The sequence below is a fragment of the Diabrotica virgifera genome, chromosome 4 (assembly GCF_917563875.1).
Source record: "Diabrotica virgifera virgifera chromosome 4, PGI_DIABVI_V3a".
NCBI classification, from domain to species: Eukaryota; Metazoa; Arthropoda; class Insecta; order Coleoptera; family Chrysomelidae; genus Diabrotica; species Diabrotica virgifera.
Genome location: NC_065446.1, coordinates 159253752 through 159270109, shown reverse-complemented (window position 1 = coordinate 159270109; position 16358 = coordinate 159253752). Strand labels below are relative to the sequence as shown.

At 35.5% G+C, this 16358-nt stretch overlaps 1 protein-coding gene across 1 annotated transcript in view; it reads left to right on the top strand.

The window, feature by feature from the left end:
* LOC126883992 (uncharacterized) overlaps window positions 1–15568 on the top strand; it is a 159031-nt gene extending 143463 nt beyond the window's left edge. The window contains exons 5-6 of the mRNA XM_050649763.1: window positions 9890–10039; window positions 14236–15568. Coding sequence (XP_050505720.1) covers window positions 9890–10039; window positions 14236–14344 — 259 coding nt within the window. The 3' untranslated portion in view covers window positions 14345–15568. The remainder of the gene's footprint in view (window positions 1–9889; window positions 10040–14235) is intronic.
* Window positions 15569–16358: the final 790 nt, after the last annotated feature.

The window sequence follows — 16358 nt, the reverse complement described above, 5'->3', positions numbered from 1 at the left end:
TGGAGAAGATTTGTTGTTTTATTTAATTGTATTTTATGGCTTGGATAGTTAGTCATACAGCCAATGCATTATGCACAAAATAATCATCTGTTTGGTGTTATTCTATCCGGATTGGTACCAGTTTGTCACATTTAAGTTCCTGGTATCCTGATCTACACCATTCGTTCATATCAAAATGTCCCACCCAGCGTTTACCCAACACCCAATTTTTATTGCAGACTCCATCTTTCTTCTTCTTCATGTGCCTATCCGTGACGAATGTTGGTGATCAGCATAGCAATATTTACTTTATCTGCAGCAACGCGGAAAAGCTGCACAGATTTGTTGAACCAGGTTCTGAGGTTCTTTAACCAGGATGTTCTTCTTCTTCCTGGACCTCGCTTTCCAAATATTTTTCTCTCTCAGTTCTTCCTCATTCTTCTAAGAACCTCCTCATTTGTGTCCTAGTCAGTCCACGGGATTTTAAGAATTCTCAGATACATATATCCACATCTCAAATGCTTCCAATTTTCGCCACATCTCGCCAATCTTCGTTCAAGGTCCACAAATCAACACCATAAAAAAGGGCAGAGAAGATGTAGCATCGCAGCATTCTTACTTTTATACCAAGAGAAAGATTGTGACTCTTAAAAAAGCCCCCATTTGGTTGAAGGTGGATCTAGCTTTTCCGATGCGCGCTCTTATCTCTTGGTTGTTGGTTCATTCTTCATTTAGGTATTATGGTGCCGAGATAGTTCTAGTGCGTCACTCTTTCTACAGGGGTTTGGTTGATGTAGAGTTGACCTTCTGTTATCTTTTTCTTGCTAATGATCATAAGCTTTGTCTTCTTTACGTTTATATTGAGTCCATATTGTTGACTGTAATACGTGATTTTGTTCATGAGGACTTGCAGGTCTTCTAGGTTGTCCGCAAATACTATGGTGTCATCTGCATACTTAATGTTATTTAGCCGGTACCCGGTACCCTTTTAGTAGAATACCTTTTTCTGTTTCGTGCAAATCTTCGATAAATATTCTTTCAGAGTAGAGATTGAAAATTAGAGGGGACAAAATGCAGCCTTGCCTCACACTACGCATGATTTTCACATATTCGATGTGTTCACCTTCAACTCTGAGGTTTGCAGTCTGATTCCAGTAAAGGTTTCTAATTATTTTCAGATCTTGGTTGTTAATTCCTGCTTCTCTTAGAATTTGCATCATCTTGGCGTGGCATCAGACGTCGAAATTGATGTCTCTGCAACTCTGGAATAAGACTTGTATTGAAAACAAAGCCTCTCTCGTACCAACAACATTTATGAACCCAAACTGGTTTTGACTATTTCGTAGTATTTATTGTACCTACAGCTCGAAATTAAATCCAGTTCGTTTTATTAGGACTAATATTTTTCTAAATATTTTTATCTCTAACATTAATAGTGCGTTTTCATCTCTATTAGAAAGTACCCAGGTCTCAGATCCACACATTAGGACTGCGACTATTAGGGTTCTATATACTATTATCTTTGTTTTCCATGTTAGACAATGGCTTCTAAGTTGTCCTTAACATCTTCTGTTTGCAGACGTTATTCTTCGGTTTATTTATTCCGATATTATGCTGGTGGTATTTACCATGTTTCATCTACTATTGCGCCACTTTGAAATTATATTTACTAATGCTAAATATTTGAAAAAAGGTTGCCAATTCCATCGCCTGTCTGTGATACCATGATTTGCCTTTTGTTTTACTTTCGTTAACCATTAGATTCATATTCTCTGCTGCATTTGAAAGAGCAACGAACATCTTCTTGGAATTATGAGTCGTGTGAGAGACTACATCTATAATCTAAAGCAGAGGTTCTCAATCTGTGGTACATGTACCACTAGTGGTACATATCATTATTGGCGGTGGTACATAAAACACAGAAAAAATTAAAATAGTAGTAGGTATTGATACTTAGTAAGTATGTATTGATAATACAATTTAAAAATATAGGTGGTACCAAAAATAATAAAAATAACTGTAGGTACTACATCACTCAAAAAGGTTGAGAACCGCTGATCTATAAAACATCTGTCAATGTCCGGGTAGATTCATTAAATATTGTATCCTGGTTGACCTCTATTGGTGTTAAATTTTTTAGAATAGATATTTTGGATTTTTGCTTTACTTGTAAAATATTTACAAAGATTTATCTTAATACAATATATTGTTGATCGAGTAGGTCTGAAAACACATTGATATTTATTGTGTATGTAAAGTATGTTCTGATTTCTTAGGGCTTCCAGTTTCTTAAGCATTTTAGTCTCAAACTTTCTTTTGTTTTTCTTGGGGATAAGTTTCTCATCTCTTTTAGGTCGTGTTCTCACCAAAGCAACCGGCGACGACAACAATTTCCATGAGATTGCAACTTCGGTGGTAACCGGTGAATTGCTCGAATGCAATTGCTCGACATGAAAATTGCTTGAAATACAAATTGCTCGAATAAAAAAGAAAATTATATATCTAAATATTTATTCATAATAATAAAAAATATAGACATAAAATAATATTTGAAATAGGACAAATTATGTGATATTCCACGTATATAATCGTGTATTAATTTGTGCTGAAAAAATATTTATTAGGTACAATTAAATTATCTTTGAACTTAAAGAGCGCTTTACAGCTTGCAATTCTACATGCAAGACGCAAGAAAGTTGCCTAAAGGCATGCGCAGTATGTCGTCAGTTGACTATTGCATGCAACTTCTTGCAATTGCGCGATAATCGGTTTGGTGCCATTTTTTCTGCAAGTTTTCATGCAAGTCTAGGGGAATTTGATTTTTCCACAATATCAAATGTCATTGACGACACGGATTCACGAATACATGCCGATCAGCTGTTTTCTGTTTGTGAAATATATCAACGATGGAAATGAATGAATAATGAAATGGCACTTTCTGAGATTCTATAATTATTGTAAATTGTATATTAAGCTACGGAAGCTCTCTCTCCTCTAGCTAAGTACCTTAGGATAATAATTAATTTGTGTTTCGCAGAAATAGTATTTGGAAATATAGATTTCTTTGTACCTAATTGTTCAATTTTTCCCAAGGGTTTATTAAAATGTACATTCGATCATTCCTAGAAAATTAGAGTCATTTTCATCATCTACTTGGATAAATTCTGTTGGAGATACATTATTACCCCTCTTCTTGTTCAACTAAGATCTTACTCACCAGCTCCGATCTCGGTGTTCTAAATTAGTGACTAAAAGGCTGGCTGCAGTAATAATAATACTTAAAGTTGCTGCTACCGCCTTTTTCCTTTTATATTTGGTTATTTCTGATAGTCTTGGCATTTCGAAATTTACCAAGTTAAATAAACAGCAATTATAAGTTAGGTTAAGGGTAAAATTTCAAATTGCATGCAAGCCGGGTTGCAAGCTGTAAAAGACCATGCAATTGACTTGCATGAAAGTCTTGCATGCAAGAGTATTGCAGCAAGTTTTCTTGCAAGCTGTAAAGCGGTCTTTAGAGATAAAAAGAAAAATAACTATTTTAATTTAGTCTCATTATTGTTGTGTATAACGGAACCCACCTTGCGAGTCGTGACAGATGACAGATGTCGAGGATGAAAGGCAGAAAAGCGCGCTTACTTCTTGGTTTTTAGGTTAAGAACCATGTATCTCTTGTAATCTAAAATAAAGTCAATTTCATCATAGTACGCTATTTAATTCAATACATATCATATTGGCGACGAATCGGAAAGAACACCACGTTGGTATAAGTCAATAAGTCATTGCAAATTTTGTGTTCAGGGCAGTAGTCAATATGCCAAAGTTCGACGAGTTTAATGCTGTGAAGGAATCGTTTGAAGCCTGGGAAGAGCGCTTGCAGCAGTATTTCATAGTGAACGACACTGAAAATGAAAAAAAGGTAGCAAATTTAATAACATTTATGGGTGCGAAAACGTATGATACGTTGAAAACATATTTATTCCCAGATACCCCTGCAATGAAAACATACGATCAGTTAGTAACGATACTTAAAGCCAGATATGCACCAGCTACAAGTGTAATCTATGAAAGATACAGATTTCATAGTAGAAACCAACAAGCAGAAGAATCGTTAGAGCAGTATGTAAAAGAAGTAAAAGCACTGTCAAAGTCTTGTAAATTTGAGAAATTCCTCGATCAAGCCCTACGAGACAGGTTAGTTTGCGGTATTAGTAATACTAATATTCGGACTAAGTTACTTAGCGAAGCTGAGACCCTAACGTTTGAAGATGCTTGTAAGAAAGCCTTAAGTCAAGAAGCAGCTGAATGTCAAAGCAAGCTTGTTCAAGGGGTGGCAGCAGTATCAGTAGGCAAACTACAAATGTCTAGTAAGCAATATCGTAGTCAGTCAAAAAGTCAGTCAGAGTCCAGGAACCAGTCAGTGTTGAAACCATGCTTTCGATGTGGAAGACGACATCAACCAGAAACATGCCCAGCAGTTAATTGGGAATGTTTTTTCTGTCAAAAAGTGGGACACACCAGTAGAGTCTGTAAAAGAAAAAAAGTTAATCAGGTAGAAGTGACCGAAGAGGAAGAGAGCAGTGAATTGTTGCAATTAGGCCATATTGCAGCCCTCGCAACGGGTATGGAAAAGCCCTGGAAAGTGAATGTGCAAGTTGAAGGTGTGCCCTTGGTTATGGAAATCGATAGTGGTGCATGTAAGTCAGTCATCCACGTAAGTGATTTTTCAAAATATTTTAGTAAATGCAAGATGAACAGTACTAATGTTAAGTTAAGAGCAGTTACTGGCAATAACATTTCAGTTGTACGTCAAATTTATGTAAATGTCTTGTATAAAAGCCAGTTAACCTTGTTGCCATTATTAGTTATTGAAAGCTCCAATAGGTTTTTGCCTTTGATAGGAAGGAATTGGCTAAATGTTTTCAATCCTTCTTGGAAGACAGCCTTGTTTAATCAGTTAACACTTGATTATAGTGTATCAAGCAGTGAAAATAATGGAAGTAAGAATAATTTAAATTTAATGGGTATAGATCAGAATTTGTTAAAGTCAGACATGCAATCAAAACTAAATTATGTTGTAAATGATTGTAGTTATAATCAGCATAAAAGTCACCTTATATCCGAGTTGAAGTCACAGTATTCCAATGTATTTAAAGATGACCCCAACTCCCATATAAGAAATATTAAAGTTGAATTTAAATTAAAAGATAATGTACGTCCTATTTTTCATAGAGCATATGATATGCCATATGCCCTTAAGTCTAAGGTAGAGGAGGAGTTGAATCGGATGGTAGAGTCAGGAATTTTAACTAAAACTAGAATTAGTTCGTGGGCCAGTCCTATAGTGGTTGTTCCAAAGAGAGAGAAAACATCTTTTAGAATATGTGTAGATTTCAAGAAAACAGTAAATCAGGTTATTGAGTCAGATCACTGTGTATTACCTCTACCAGAGGACATATTTTCAGAATTGTCAGGAAATAAATTTTTTACAGTCTTAGACTTAAAGGGAGCTTATCAGCAACTAGAAGTTAGTGAAAAATCAAGAGAATTACTTACCATCAACACACATTTAGGGTTGTTTACTTTTAATCGATTAACATATGGCATTAGTTCAGCACCTGGAATTTTCCAGACAGTAATGGAAAATATTCTTGCAGGTATACCAAACACCAAATGCTATATCGATGACATATTAATTTATGGTAAATCTCTTGAAAATTGTCATAATAATGTAATTAATGTTCTTTCACGTCTAGAAGAATTTAATGTAAAAATTAATGAAGGAAAATGTAAATTTTTTGAAACAAGTGTTGAATTTTTGGGCCATAGAATTGATGAGTCAGGGGTACACCCTACGGAAGAAAAAGTAGAGTGTATTAAGAAAGCTAAACCCCCACATAACTTAACGGAACTTAAATCATATTTAGGTCTTCTTAACTATTATTCTAAATTTCTGCCTATGCTGTCCTGTGAACTAGGTCCGTTGTACAAGTTATGTAGGTCGAATGTTTCTTTTGTATGGTCAACAGATTGTCAGAAGGTTTTTGACAGCAGTAAGGTACTGCTTTTGTCAAACCAAGTACTCACCTTATATAACCCTTTACTTCCAATATATGTCACTTGTGATAGTAGTGGTTTTGGAGTAGGAGCTGTACTGAGTCACAGAGTAGATGGGGAGGATAGGCCTGTTTGTTTTGCCTCGGGAACCTTATCATCAGCAGAACAAAAGTATTCAAATATAGAGAGGGAAGCATTAGCTATAATGTTTGCTCTTCGTAAGTTTCATAAATATTTATATGGTCGGAAGTTCACCCTTGTCAGTGATCATCAGCCTTTGCAGTACATTTTTGGAGCTAACAGAGGCATTCCAGTAACAGTCGCGTCAAGAATAACTAGATGGGCCCTTACATTGTCAGCATATGATTATACCATAGAATATAAGAAGGGAAGTTCAATTTCCAATGCAGATTCCCTTTCCCGTTTACCTTGTAAGGATAGTACTAAGGTGTCTGGTGAAATATTTTCATTTAACATGTTAAGTGAAGTCCCTTTGGACTTCGAAGATGTAGCCAAAGCAACCAAGCAGGATAATTTATTGTCCAAAGTAGTTGTAACCCTGTCTGGTTGGCCAAACTATGTACAGGGAGATGATTTAAAACCATATTTTAAACTTAGAAATAACTTTTCGGTTGAACAAGATTGTTTGGTTTTAGGTACTAAAGTAGTAATTCCATTCTCACTCAGGGTTAGAGTACTTAATTTGTTCCATGAACAACATACAGGCATAGTAAGACTAAAAATGTTAATGCGATCCTATTGCTGGTGGCCTGGAATGAATGAAAGTATTGAGAAGTTTGTTCAATCGTGTAATGTTTGTCAGTCTACTCAGAATTTTCCTAATAGGTCAAATGGCATACCATGGGCATTAGCACCCCATAATTTTTATAGGGTAAATGTTGATTTTTTCCAGAAGCAAAATTTTACCTTCCTTATTTTAGTAGACAATAAGTCTAAATGGATAGAAGTCAGGTTAATGGAAAATGGTACAGTAGCTAGGGAGGTCATAATGGTACTAAGGGATGTTTTCGCCATTTTTGGATTACCAGTAGAGCTAGTTTCTGATAATGGGCCTCCGTTCAATTCAGCAGAGTTTGTTTCCTTTTGTCAGAGTAATGGAATAAAACCAATTAAATCCCCACCATATCATCCACAATCAAATGGACTAGCAGAGAGAGGGGTCCAAACAGTAAAGAAAGCATTAGAGCGCAATTTATTTTCATGTTCAGAAAATATAACATTAGCAGTTGTGAAAATTAAGTTAACTAATTTCCTCTTCACCTACCGCAATACTCCTTCTACTACAACAGGCATTTCTCCAGCCCAGTGTATGTTTAAAATCAGACCTCGAACCAGGTATGATTTATTAAGACCATCTGAAAATGGTAATTTTGTAAACTCTGATCAACCAGTTCGAAATATTAAATTGTATAATACAAATGACCAAGTATATGTCAAAAATACTCTTACACATGTATGGGACTTGGGAAATGTAGTTAAAGTTTTAAGTTATTGTACTTACCTTGTGAATGTTAATAATGTTATAAAATTTGTGCATGCTGACAGCATACGTCTAGCTAAGGAAAAACCTAGAAGTGAAGTGAGTGAGAGTGCAGTGATTCAAAAAGCGCCTTTAAATGTTGATGAGAGCACATCTGCACCCACCCGCCTGCCTAATATTGATGTAAGTGATGACATGGACCTTCAGGTGGAGGAAAATAATACTGCAATTCCACATTCTAGTAATAATGACACTGTTACTAGTAGTTCACCTAGGCATAGTCAAATTGATGCGACATCTAGAAGCCCTGTTTCCCCTCTTCTAGAATCTGAGCAGACACCTTTGCCAGTGGTTACCAGATATGGGAGAGCTGTGAAACCACCCAACAAGCTTTCTTTATAGAAGGGGAGAAATGTTGTGTATAACGGAACCCACCTTGCGAGTCGTGACAGATGACAGAAGTCAAGGATAAAAGGCAGAAAAGCGCGCTTACTTCTTGGTTTTTAGGTTAAGAACCATGTATCTCTTGTAATCTAAAATAAAGTCAATTTCATCATAGTACGCTATTTAATTCAATACATATCAATTATGATAATTAGACAAATAATTTCCAGGTATTAGGGAATGATTAAAATCGTTACATTAATTTTATCGAAGATTTGCATCGCGGATTCCAAAATGCAAATAAGTACTGATAGGTTATTGCGTTTAAAAACAATTATGAACAGCAAAAAATAATATTTATATGATTATGTACATGGAATATTACATAATTTGTCATATTAAAAGTATCTTTCTTATGTATATTTAGGTACATATATATTTTGCATTATTGTGAATAAATATTTGGATAAATATATAGTTTCCTTTTTTATTCGAGCAATTTTCATGTCGAGCAATTCGTTTTCGAGCAAGTGATTTCGAGTAATTGATTTCGAGCAATTGCATTCAAGCAATTGACCTAGAATCAACTTCGGTAGAGTTAGCTTTTTATATCCTAACGACTGCGGTACCTCGAGTGAATATTGGAGAGGATTTGATGGCCATAACCTTTCAGGCTGGTCGGACGCATTGGAAGATTGTTAAGAAATACATCTACTTAATTTCCTTAGTACTGCCTCGCGCAACTGATCATCCAGGGTAAGATTGAAGGAAAACGGGGTCCAGTAGGCACCAGATCTTTGTTTAGAGCCGCATTGGACAGAGACACATTTGCCAGTGTAGTCGCTAATATCCACAAAAGGGGAAAGCACCATAAGAGGAAGAATCCTTTTAATGCGCAAATGAAATGGAACCGGATAAACTTCTTTTGGAACGAAAACATTTTTTGTTTCTCTTGGTTTTCTTTTGAAATGAGCAATTCGTTGAGTTTAAGTTGGTTTGCAACGGACACAAGCTATTCTAAGCAACTGTAGAGTGCAACTGGTGACTGCGATGTGGTATATTCCAGCAAATCATGAGCAATTGGTAGAGATGCAGTTGAGTTGCCGTTTTTTAGATGGGAACGCGTGAATTTAAACATTAGCACCGAGTCGCGTCGCTGTTGCGTTGCGGTCGCAGGTTACTTTTGGTGAGAACAGCCCCTTAGGCCGTGTTCTCACTCACCAAAGCAACCGGAGACCGCAACGCAATGTCAACGAGACCGCAACTTCAGTTGAGTTGCTCTTGTGTACTTGTGTACTGAAATCAACTGTTTTGAAGTCTCGTGTGCTCGAAGAGGACCACAAAATTCAAAGTTCTTGCTGTCTCGTTCGAGATGATCAAGGTATTAGGTATTGGCAGCTTTAGATGGCAACTTGCCACTGCGACGCGGTATGCAGCGCTGCCAGCAACCAATAAGCAATTCGTTTAAGTTGAGTTTAAGTTGATTTGCCGTTTATTAGGAGGAAACACGTGTATTTAAACATTAGCGCCGAGTATGTTGCTGTTTCGTTGCGGTCGCCGGTTGTTTTTGGTGATCACAGCCCCTAAGATACTATATAATTACCTATTTTAGGAGAAGGGTAGCCCAAACTCGCTCGATTATTATTTGAACCAGATTGGTACCTGCATATGGTCTACTGCTCACGCACGTGAGCTTTTCATTTGATCCGCTTTATATTGAAATTCACGTAGAACCCATCACACTTGAGTACTTGTAGCTTAATACATATCGATTAAATTTTAAGTATATAGCAGCTACTTTATAACCTCCTTGACATAAAACTGTCACGATATACCTATACATGAAAAAAATGATTTAGAGATAAAAGAAACTACTAACTATTAGCAGTTCGACTTTAGATAAGAATTTTGATTGATAATTCGATATGGTAAATCTTTAAAAGAAAATTTATAATAGTTTTTATTTTACAGTGCAAGTAAATCACCATATGCCAACTTATTAACTGAGTATGTGGAAGCAGAAAACGCTGGCACAGGTCGATACGGTGGTCCTTCGGAATGTTGGCCGTACATGAAAGATTGTCCCAAGTCTCTATTTTTACCCAAGCATAATCCATATAAGTAAGGCTTGTTTAATATATGCTATACAAAAAAAGTTTGCAAAATAGTTCTGGCAAAAATTTTAGTTTATATATTTAAACAGAGGTAAGGCTATCTTTTTGTTGTTGGGATGAGCTCTCGAAACAATTGGCGTAGATTTGCATTAGATTTCTTTTACCTTACTTATTTATAATTACAAGCATTTTAAAACTGGTATTCTTACATCTTAGACATATCGGGATTTCTATTATCATGAGTTTATAACCGTAAACAATTTTAACTTTAACATATTACGTCAAATTTTATATTTGACAAATTTTTACTAATAAATATTGATCAAGAATATTACTTTTGGGTTTATCTAAGACATTTTGTCAACAAGTGAATAACCACAAATTCCCAGGCAGCAATGGCATCCCAGCGCAGTTATTTAAATACAGTAGAGAGCAGATCACCAAGGTGATGCAAAAAATAGTCTGCATAATTTGGTCTAACGAGCAAATGCCTGAAGAACAGAACTTAGACTTAATAGGCCCGTTACACAAAAGGAGAAACCAATTAGAATGCAATAATTACCGCGGAATAACTCCTACATACAGCATGCAAGATATTGTCATTGTCAAACAGCTTGTATGAGAGATTGAAGCCTTATACCAAAGCGTTTCTAGGAGAACATCAAGCAGGACTCAGAAGTGGACGTTCCACGTAACTGTTAACCAGATTTTCAAACTACGACAAATTCTAGAAAAAGCGCAAGTTTAATATAGATATGTAGATACAATCTTCTTATCGATTTTAAAGCGGTATATGACAGTATCATAAGACCAAGTTTTACAACACTATGAATGAGTTAGAAATTCCAAAAAGACTCACTGGCAATGTCCAAGATGCTATCAGCAGTAAAAACTCAGAATGACTCGCTATCCCAATTTGAAATGCATAGGCAAGGAGACACGCTAGCGTGTCAGCTTTTTAACATAACCTTAGAAGAAGTCGGACAAGATGCTAATTTAGATTGCAGGGAAACTATATCTGATATGTCAGTAAAAATTCTAGCATATGCTGACGACTTGGGCATTATAACAAGAATCAGGGCCAGAACCAGCAAAATTCTAACCCAGCTAGTAGCAGCAGCAGAACGAATGGGATTTCATATAAATTAAAATAAAACCAAATTCATTTCGACTAACACAAGAGCTGGAAATTTTGATGCTTGACCAAAACTTCTAAGCGGTCAAAGAGTTTATATATGAATACATCAGAATCAAAACCTGCTAAATCCTAAATTTTTCGTTTTCCCTTTTTTTACACAGTTTCAAATACCTATTAATCTACAGACGTAAGGTTTCGGCTCAAAACCTTTTAAATCCTCTTCAAAATACCACTGGAATGATAACGTAGAATCAAACCCTGCTATGTCCATAGTTTTATGAACGATAAAATACTTCTTTTTCTCGTATATTTTGTAAGTTTTCCTATAAAAATGGTTCAATACCTACTTTTAGTGCATTAATTGCCTCTAAAAGCAGTTGAGTAATATGTGGACTTAGAATGAAAATCTGCTAAATCCAAACTAAAAGTACAAACTTCTGAAGATGTAAGGGGCATGCCGAAAAATGACTACCAAATTAATATGCCATTTTATGACGTTTATTCATGCCACTTTTATTAAGAAATGCCGGATATTTTTTGGGAAATTTACATTTTTAATGTTTTTTTAGTCTGAAAAATTTCAAAAAATGAAAAATTTTCCTTTTAAGGCTTTCATTTACAGACTGCGCAGAATATCCCCAAGTATCGTTCGCTAAGGAACACGTCCAGGGATTTTCCGGGTCGGAAGAGGGGGTGGTTTTAGTTGGTAGGCGGCTGGTTATGGGAGGCACGTGGGACGCATGGATCATATTCTGGTGTGTGTGGGCCCTAGCGTGTTCTCCACTCCTGTCCGAGGTCCAACAGTACTAGGGACACCTTCCCTAGTCTGCTAAGAGCGTTCCACCTCAATCCAAAAAAAGTTTTGATTCTATAGGCCTCATATCCAGGGACATCGGTTAAACCCAATAATAACACATCCGGGAAAATAAAAAGGCGTATCATAATTGCAAACAGGCGTTATCATGGTCTATCAAAGTACTTAGTTAACAAACGTCTGTCTCAAAAAACTCGTAAAAGTCTATATAGAACACTCATAGTCTCCGTTCTCACAAATATAGATCAGAGGCATAGACCCAGAGACATGTAAAAGGATACACTTGGCTAGGGATATGTCACTTAATGCATCGAGGTGTAACGCCGACATAGGATTGACAGGTCTAGCCATTTTTGTCAGTCACATGCGCGAGATCGCTTGGTTAAAAGAGATAGACACCGATCGACTGTTTGCATGCTGTTTACGCGTTACGCTTTTTTGGTGAGTATGCCGAGTCCACGCTTAATATGTTAATGCATAGACCATTCACAATCTAAGTGAGCGCTTACAACGAGGCGCCGACCCTCGCTCCCTAGTATTGCTCGTACCATATTATCGATTGTGAGGTAAAATAAATGCATTATTTTAAATGCGAGCGTTCACGAAAATGAAGAGTACGATACTTTGCTCTAGGCTAGGATACGATGCGATGGTCTCCGATATGAACCGTAAGGTCTCGATAGTCAGCAGAAAGAAATCTAATTCGACCTATCCAATGAACTTTTATAATTATACGACAACCCAACGAAAAAATTGTCTTTCATGTTATAAATATACATACAAAGATTTAGCACTATTACTCTTAGGGCAGGTTGTTCGAATGCTAATCAAGAAGTTGGTTATAATTAAGTCCCCTTAACAACCATCAAATAACAACACCCCTCATTCGTACGTCAATCAGATGATTGTAATCAATTATGTTAATTATCATTATGATAATTAACATAATTGATTGATTAACTAATTATTAATTAACATAGCAATTATTAACATAATTGATTAATAAATCTCATAATTGTAATCAATTATGTTTTCAGCAGCCCAAACAAAGTTGACATTGACAGTTGGTGACAGTAATTAAATATTTGATAATGATCAGTTGATTCCATTTTTGATTAGCGTTCGAACAACCGACCCTGAAGATATGTTTGTTTGTTGATGTAATAGTAGGGGAGGCAAGTATGCTAAATTTGCAGTTTCTCGGGCGTTATGGGGATCTATTGGGTTGTGAAGATTAGGTCCTAAAACCAAAAAAGTTAAGTTTTCCATTTTAGTGGGGACTTTACATTTTTTAATTTAATTTTCCATTCCTAACAATCGTTTGTTCCGATATAATTCGAAAAAATGTCTCGAATAAAAGTTATTTATGTTTAAATGGTAAACGTACATCTGCATGTGTTTGTGAGCTTGGGGACGTTTGTTACAGCCCCCGGTTTTACATACATATGAATATGTCTGCTATCTTAACTACTTTTATGTATGTTGTTCAATATTGGCCTGATCTTATGGATCTTTAGCATCTTTTACAACCAGACATTGTTCTAACTCTGGTTTTTGTTTGTAGCATTTAGTGACTTGTAACCGTTGACCTGAAGATGCTCTGCATACTTTAAAGAGCGAAACCGGTCGTCGGAAGTTACAATAAATGATTGAGAGTACGTCTGTCTTTTACTTCATTCAAAATGAACTCTCACATGCAACCCATTCAACAATACTTATTTTTACGTAAGGAATCCAAATCTGCAATAAAAAAAATGGGGGCTCCTATTTAATATTTTGAAATAACCCCCCACCCCACCTCCGTGGCGGGTCGTATTTGGTGTCATTCGATAGATTTTTCAAAAATACTGAATACGTGTATTTTTAAGTTTTTAGATCTGACGTTCATTTCGCGAAATATTCGCTTTTTTGTGAAATTTTGTGACTCGCCCATTTCCTTACGCCCCGCTTAATCGTCAGATTTTGAAACACTGTTCTGGATGTACTTACTTCATCTTAATCTGACGATTTCGAGTTTTTCTAAAGATTTTTTTTCGTACCCCACTTAAAGAACTCCCCTGTATTAAGAGTAAATATATGGTAAGGGTACATTTACAGGGTACAAGGTTTCTCACCATGTGATTTTCTGACGCGCCCGAGCAACTGTAAAAATCCCCGCTGGGCTCCCTTACCGTAAGTTGTATGTTTAAATTTTGTGTGTGTTCTTATACACTTTTTTAAATACATTTTTCATTCCTTGTTTTTGTTTTAGAAAAACGGATAGCGACATTACGGAAGACGAAGAAAGTACAATGAATGAGTTTTCGACTTTATCAAAGACCTCCAAAGTTACCTTCAACCCATTGGTCGCTAATATGTAAAACGTTCTGCAAAAACAGATACCCAACTGTTGAGAAAACGTTAAAAATTCTTTCAAAATGGGTGTGATCTAACCTAAGTCAAATATTTATTATTATTTTCGATTGAGTTAAGTAAAAAGTGCTCAAATGTATATAAAATTTATTTTAGAGTTTAATGAGTATGAAATAAAAATTTTTAAAAAATGCTTTAAAATATTACATTTAGGTTAATATGTTAAACAAATAATTGAAATCAGTGATATTTTTGTGAGTCCAGGCATCTTATTTCAATAAAGTAAAGAATTCACATTGCAAATAGTGATTTATTATGCCAAATAGCTTTTAATAGTACTTTAGTACATCATTTGATAGTACTTTAAAACATCTTCTTCTTCTTCTAATGGCGCTACAACCCTTTGTGTCTTGGCCTGCTTAACAATGTTTTTCCATTCTGCCCTGTTGGATACTTTTCCTTCGCCACTGCCTGATGTTTCTGGTTTTAATATCCCTCCCTACGTCGTCTAACCATCTTTTACGGGGCCTTCCTCTTGTTCTATTTTCTTGAGGCTTCCATCTCTGGATTACTTTCACAGCTCGATTATCTGGCATTCTTTCTAAGTGATCTAGCCAGCTTAGTCTTTAAAACATAACACAATGAAAATATTTGAATCAACCGGTACCGGTTAGAATACTGTTCTAACTCAAGAAATGCAAGTAACACAATGGTGTACATCAGCACTGTATTTTATCTCCTCTATGCTATATTTATGTAGAAGAGATATTCCAGAAAGCAATTCAAAACCAAGCAAAAATGTTAAGAATATGGAACACGTACCAACAACATAGTTATATGTTACAAAATAACACTGCTATTTATATTCGCAAACAAGTTAAAAAAGATTTACAAGAATGATGTCGATAGAAAGTATTTGGCCTAAGAATAAGTAAAAGAGAAAAGATACAAAATTTATTAAAATAATAATAAATAAGTATTTAAATCTGAAAACTTTTCTTGTTGGGCCTTCTTTCTAGTATCATCCTCAATCTCTGACTTTTAGGATTTATAAGACAAGAGACGACGAATAAAGAGAGCGAAAAGGACTCTACAATATGCAGTCACATTCCTCTTTCATTCGTCTAGGAAAAACTGTCCGAAAGAAAGTTCGTACTACTCAAAATTTTATTTCCTTTCGATTCAGATGCGATACACAATCTCCAGACATCTGTTTCTGTCTTACGACGTCCTCAGTGGAGCTTCGTGCACACCTCTGAAGCAAAACGAAACCCAACTATCTATTTATGTGGAATTTCAAAAATATACTCATGGACAATAATATTGCATATTTTATCTTCAATCGTTATTATTTGTTTATTTTTTATCTTTGAAAAGTTAAGTATTTTTTTTTATTTATTTATTTATCTATTTATTTATTTATTTGATGTATTTTAATTTATTAGAGATAAATAAATGGTTAAACATAGTCTTTATAACTGAATATGCAATAATTTAACAAATTAACAAACATTGCATAGTATGGAAAGTGTGCTTTGGCGACTTGACAATTCTTATTTTGTTGAATTGTCAGTTAGAATGTTAGAATATGTCAGTTGGAGAGTTCTATTTTTCGATTCTTCAGTTTTCTTGCTGATATGCCACATTTAAGTGAGGTAGTGTGTGCTATAATTGTTACTTTAAGAAATGAGGGTTAGTCAAGAAGATATTGCGTGGATAACGAATACTCATCAGTCGACTGTTTCTCGTATAGTAAAGCCATACAATGAGACGGGAATACAAAAGGCGACCTAGTCAAGGACGAAAAAGATGTAAAACGCGAAGATATGACGAATATTTAAGACTTAAATCTTTGCGAAATCGTACACTTACAGCTTCTTATCTCAAAAATGAGTTACTGATCACAAGACAAGTTAATGTAAGTGACAAAAATGTGACTCGAAGTCTTAAAGAGGTTGGATAGAATCCAAAACGGCCTGCCAGAGTACCACTTCTTCTACCACGGCATAAAACTCAAAGGTT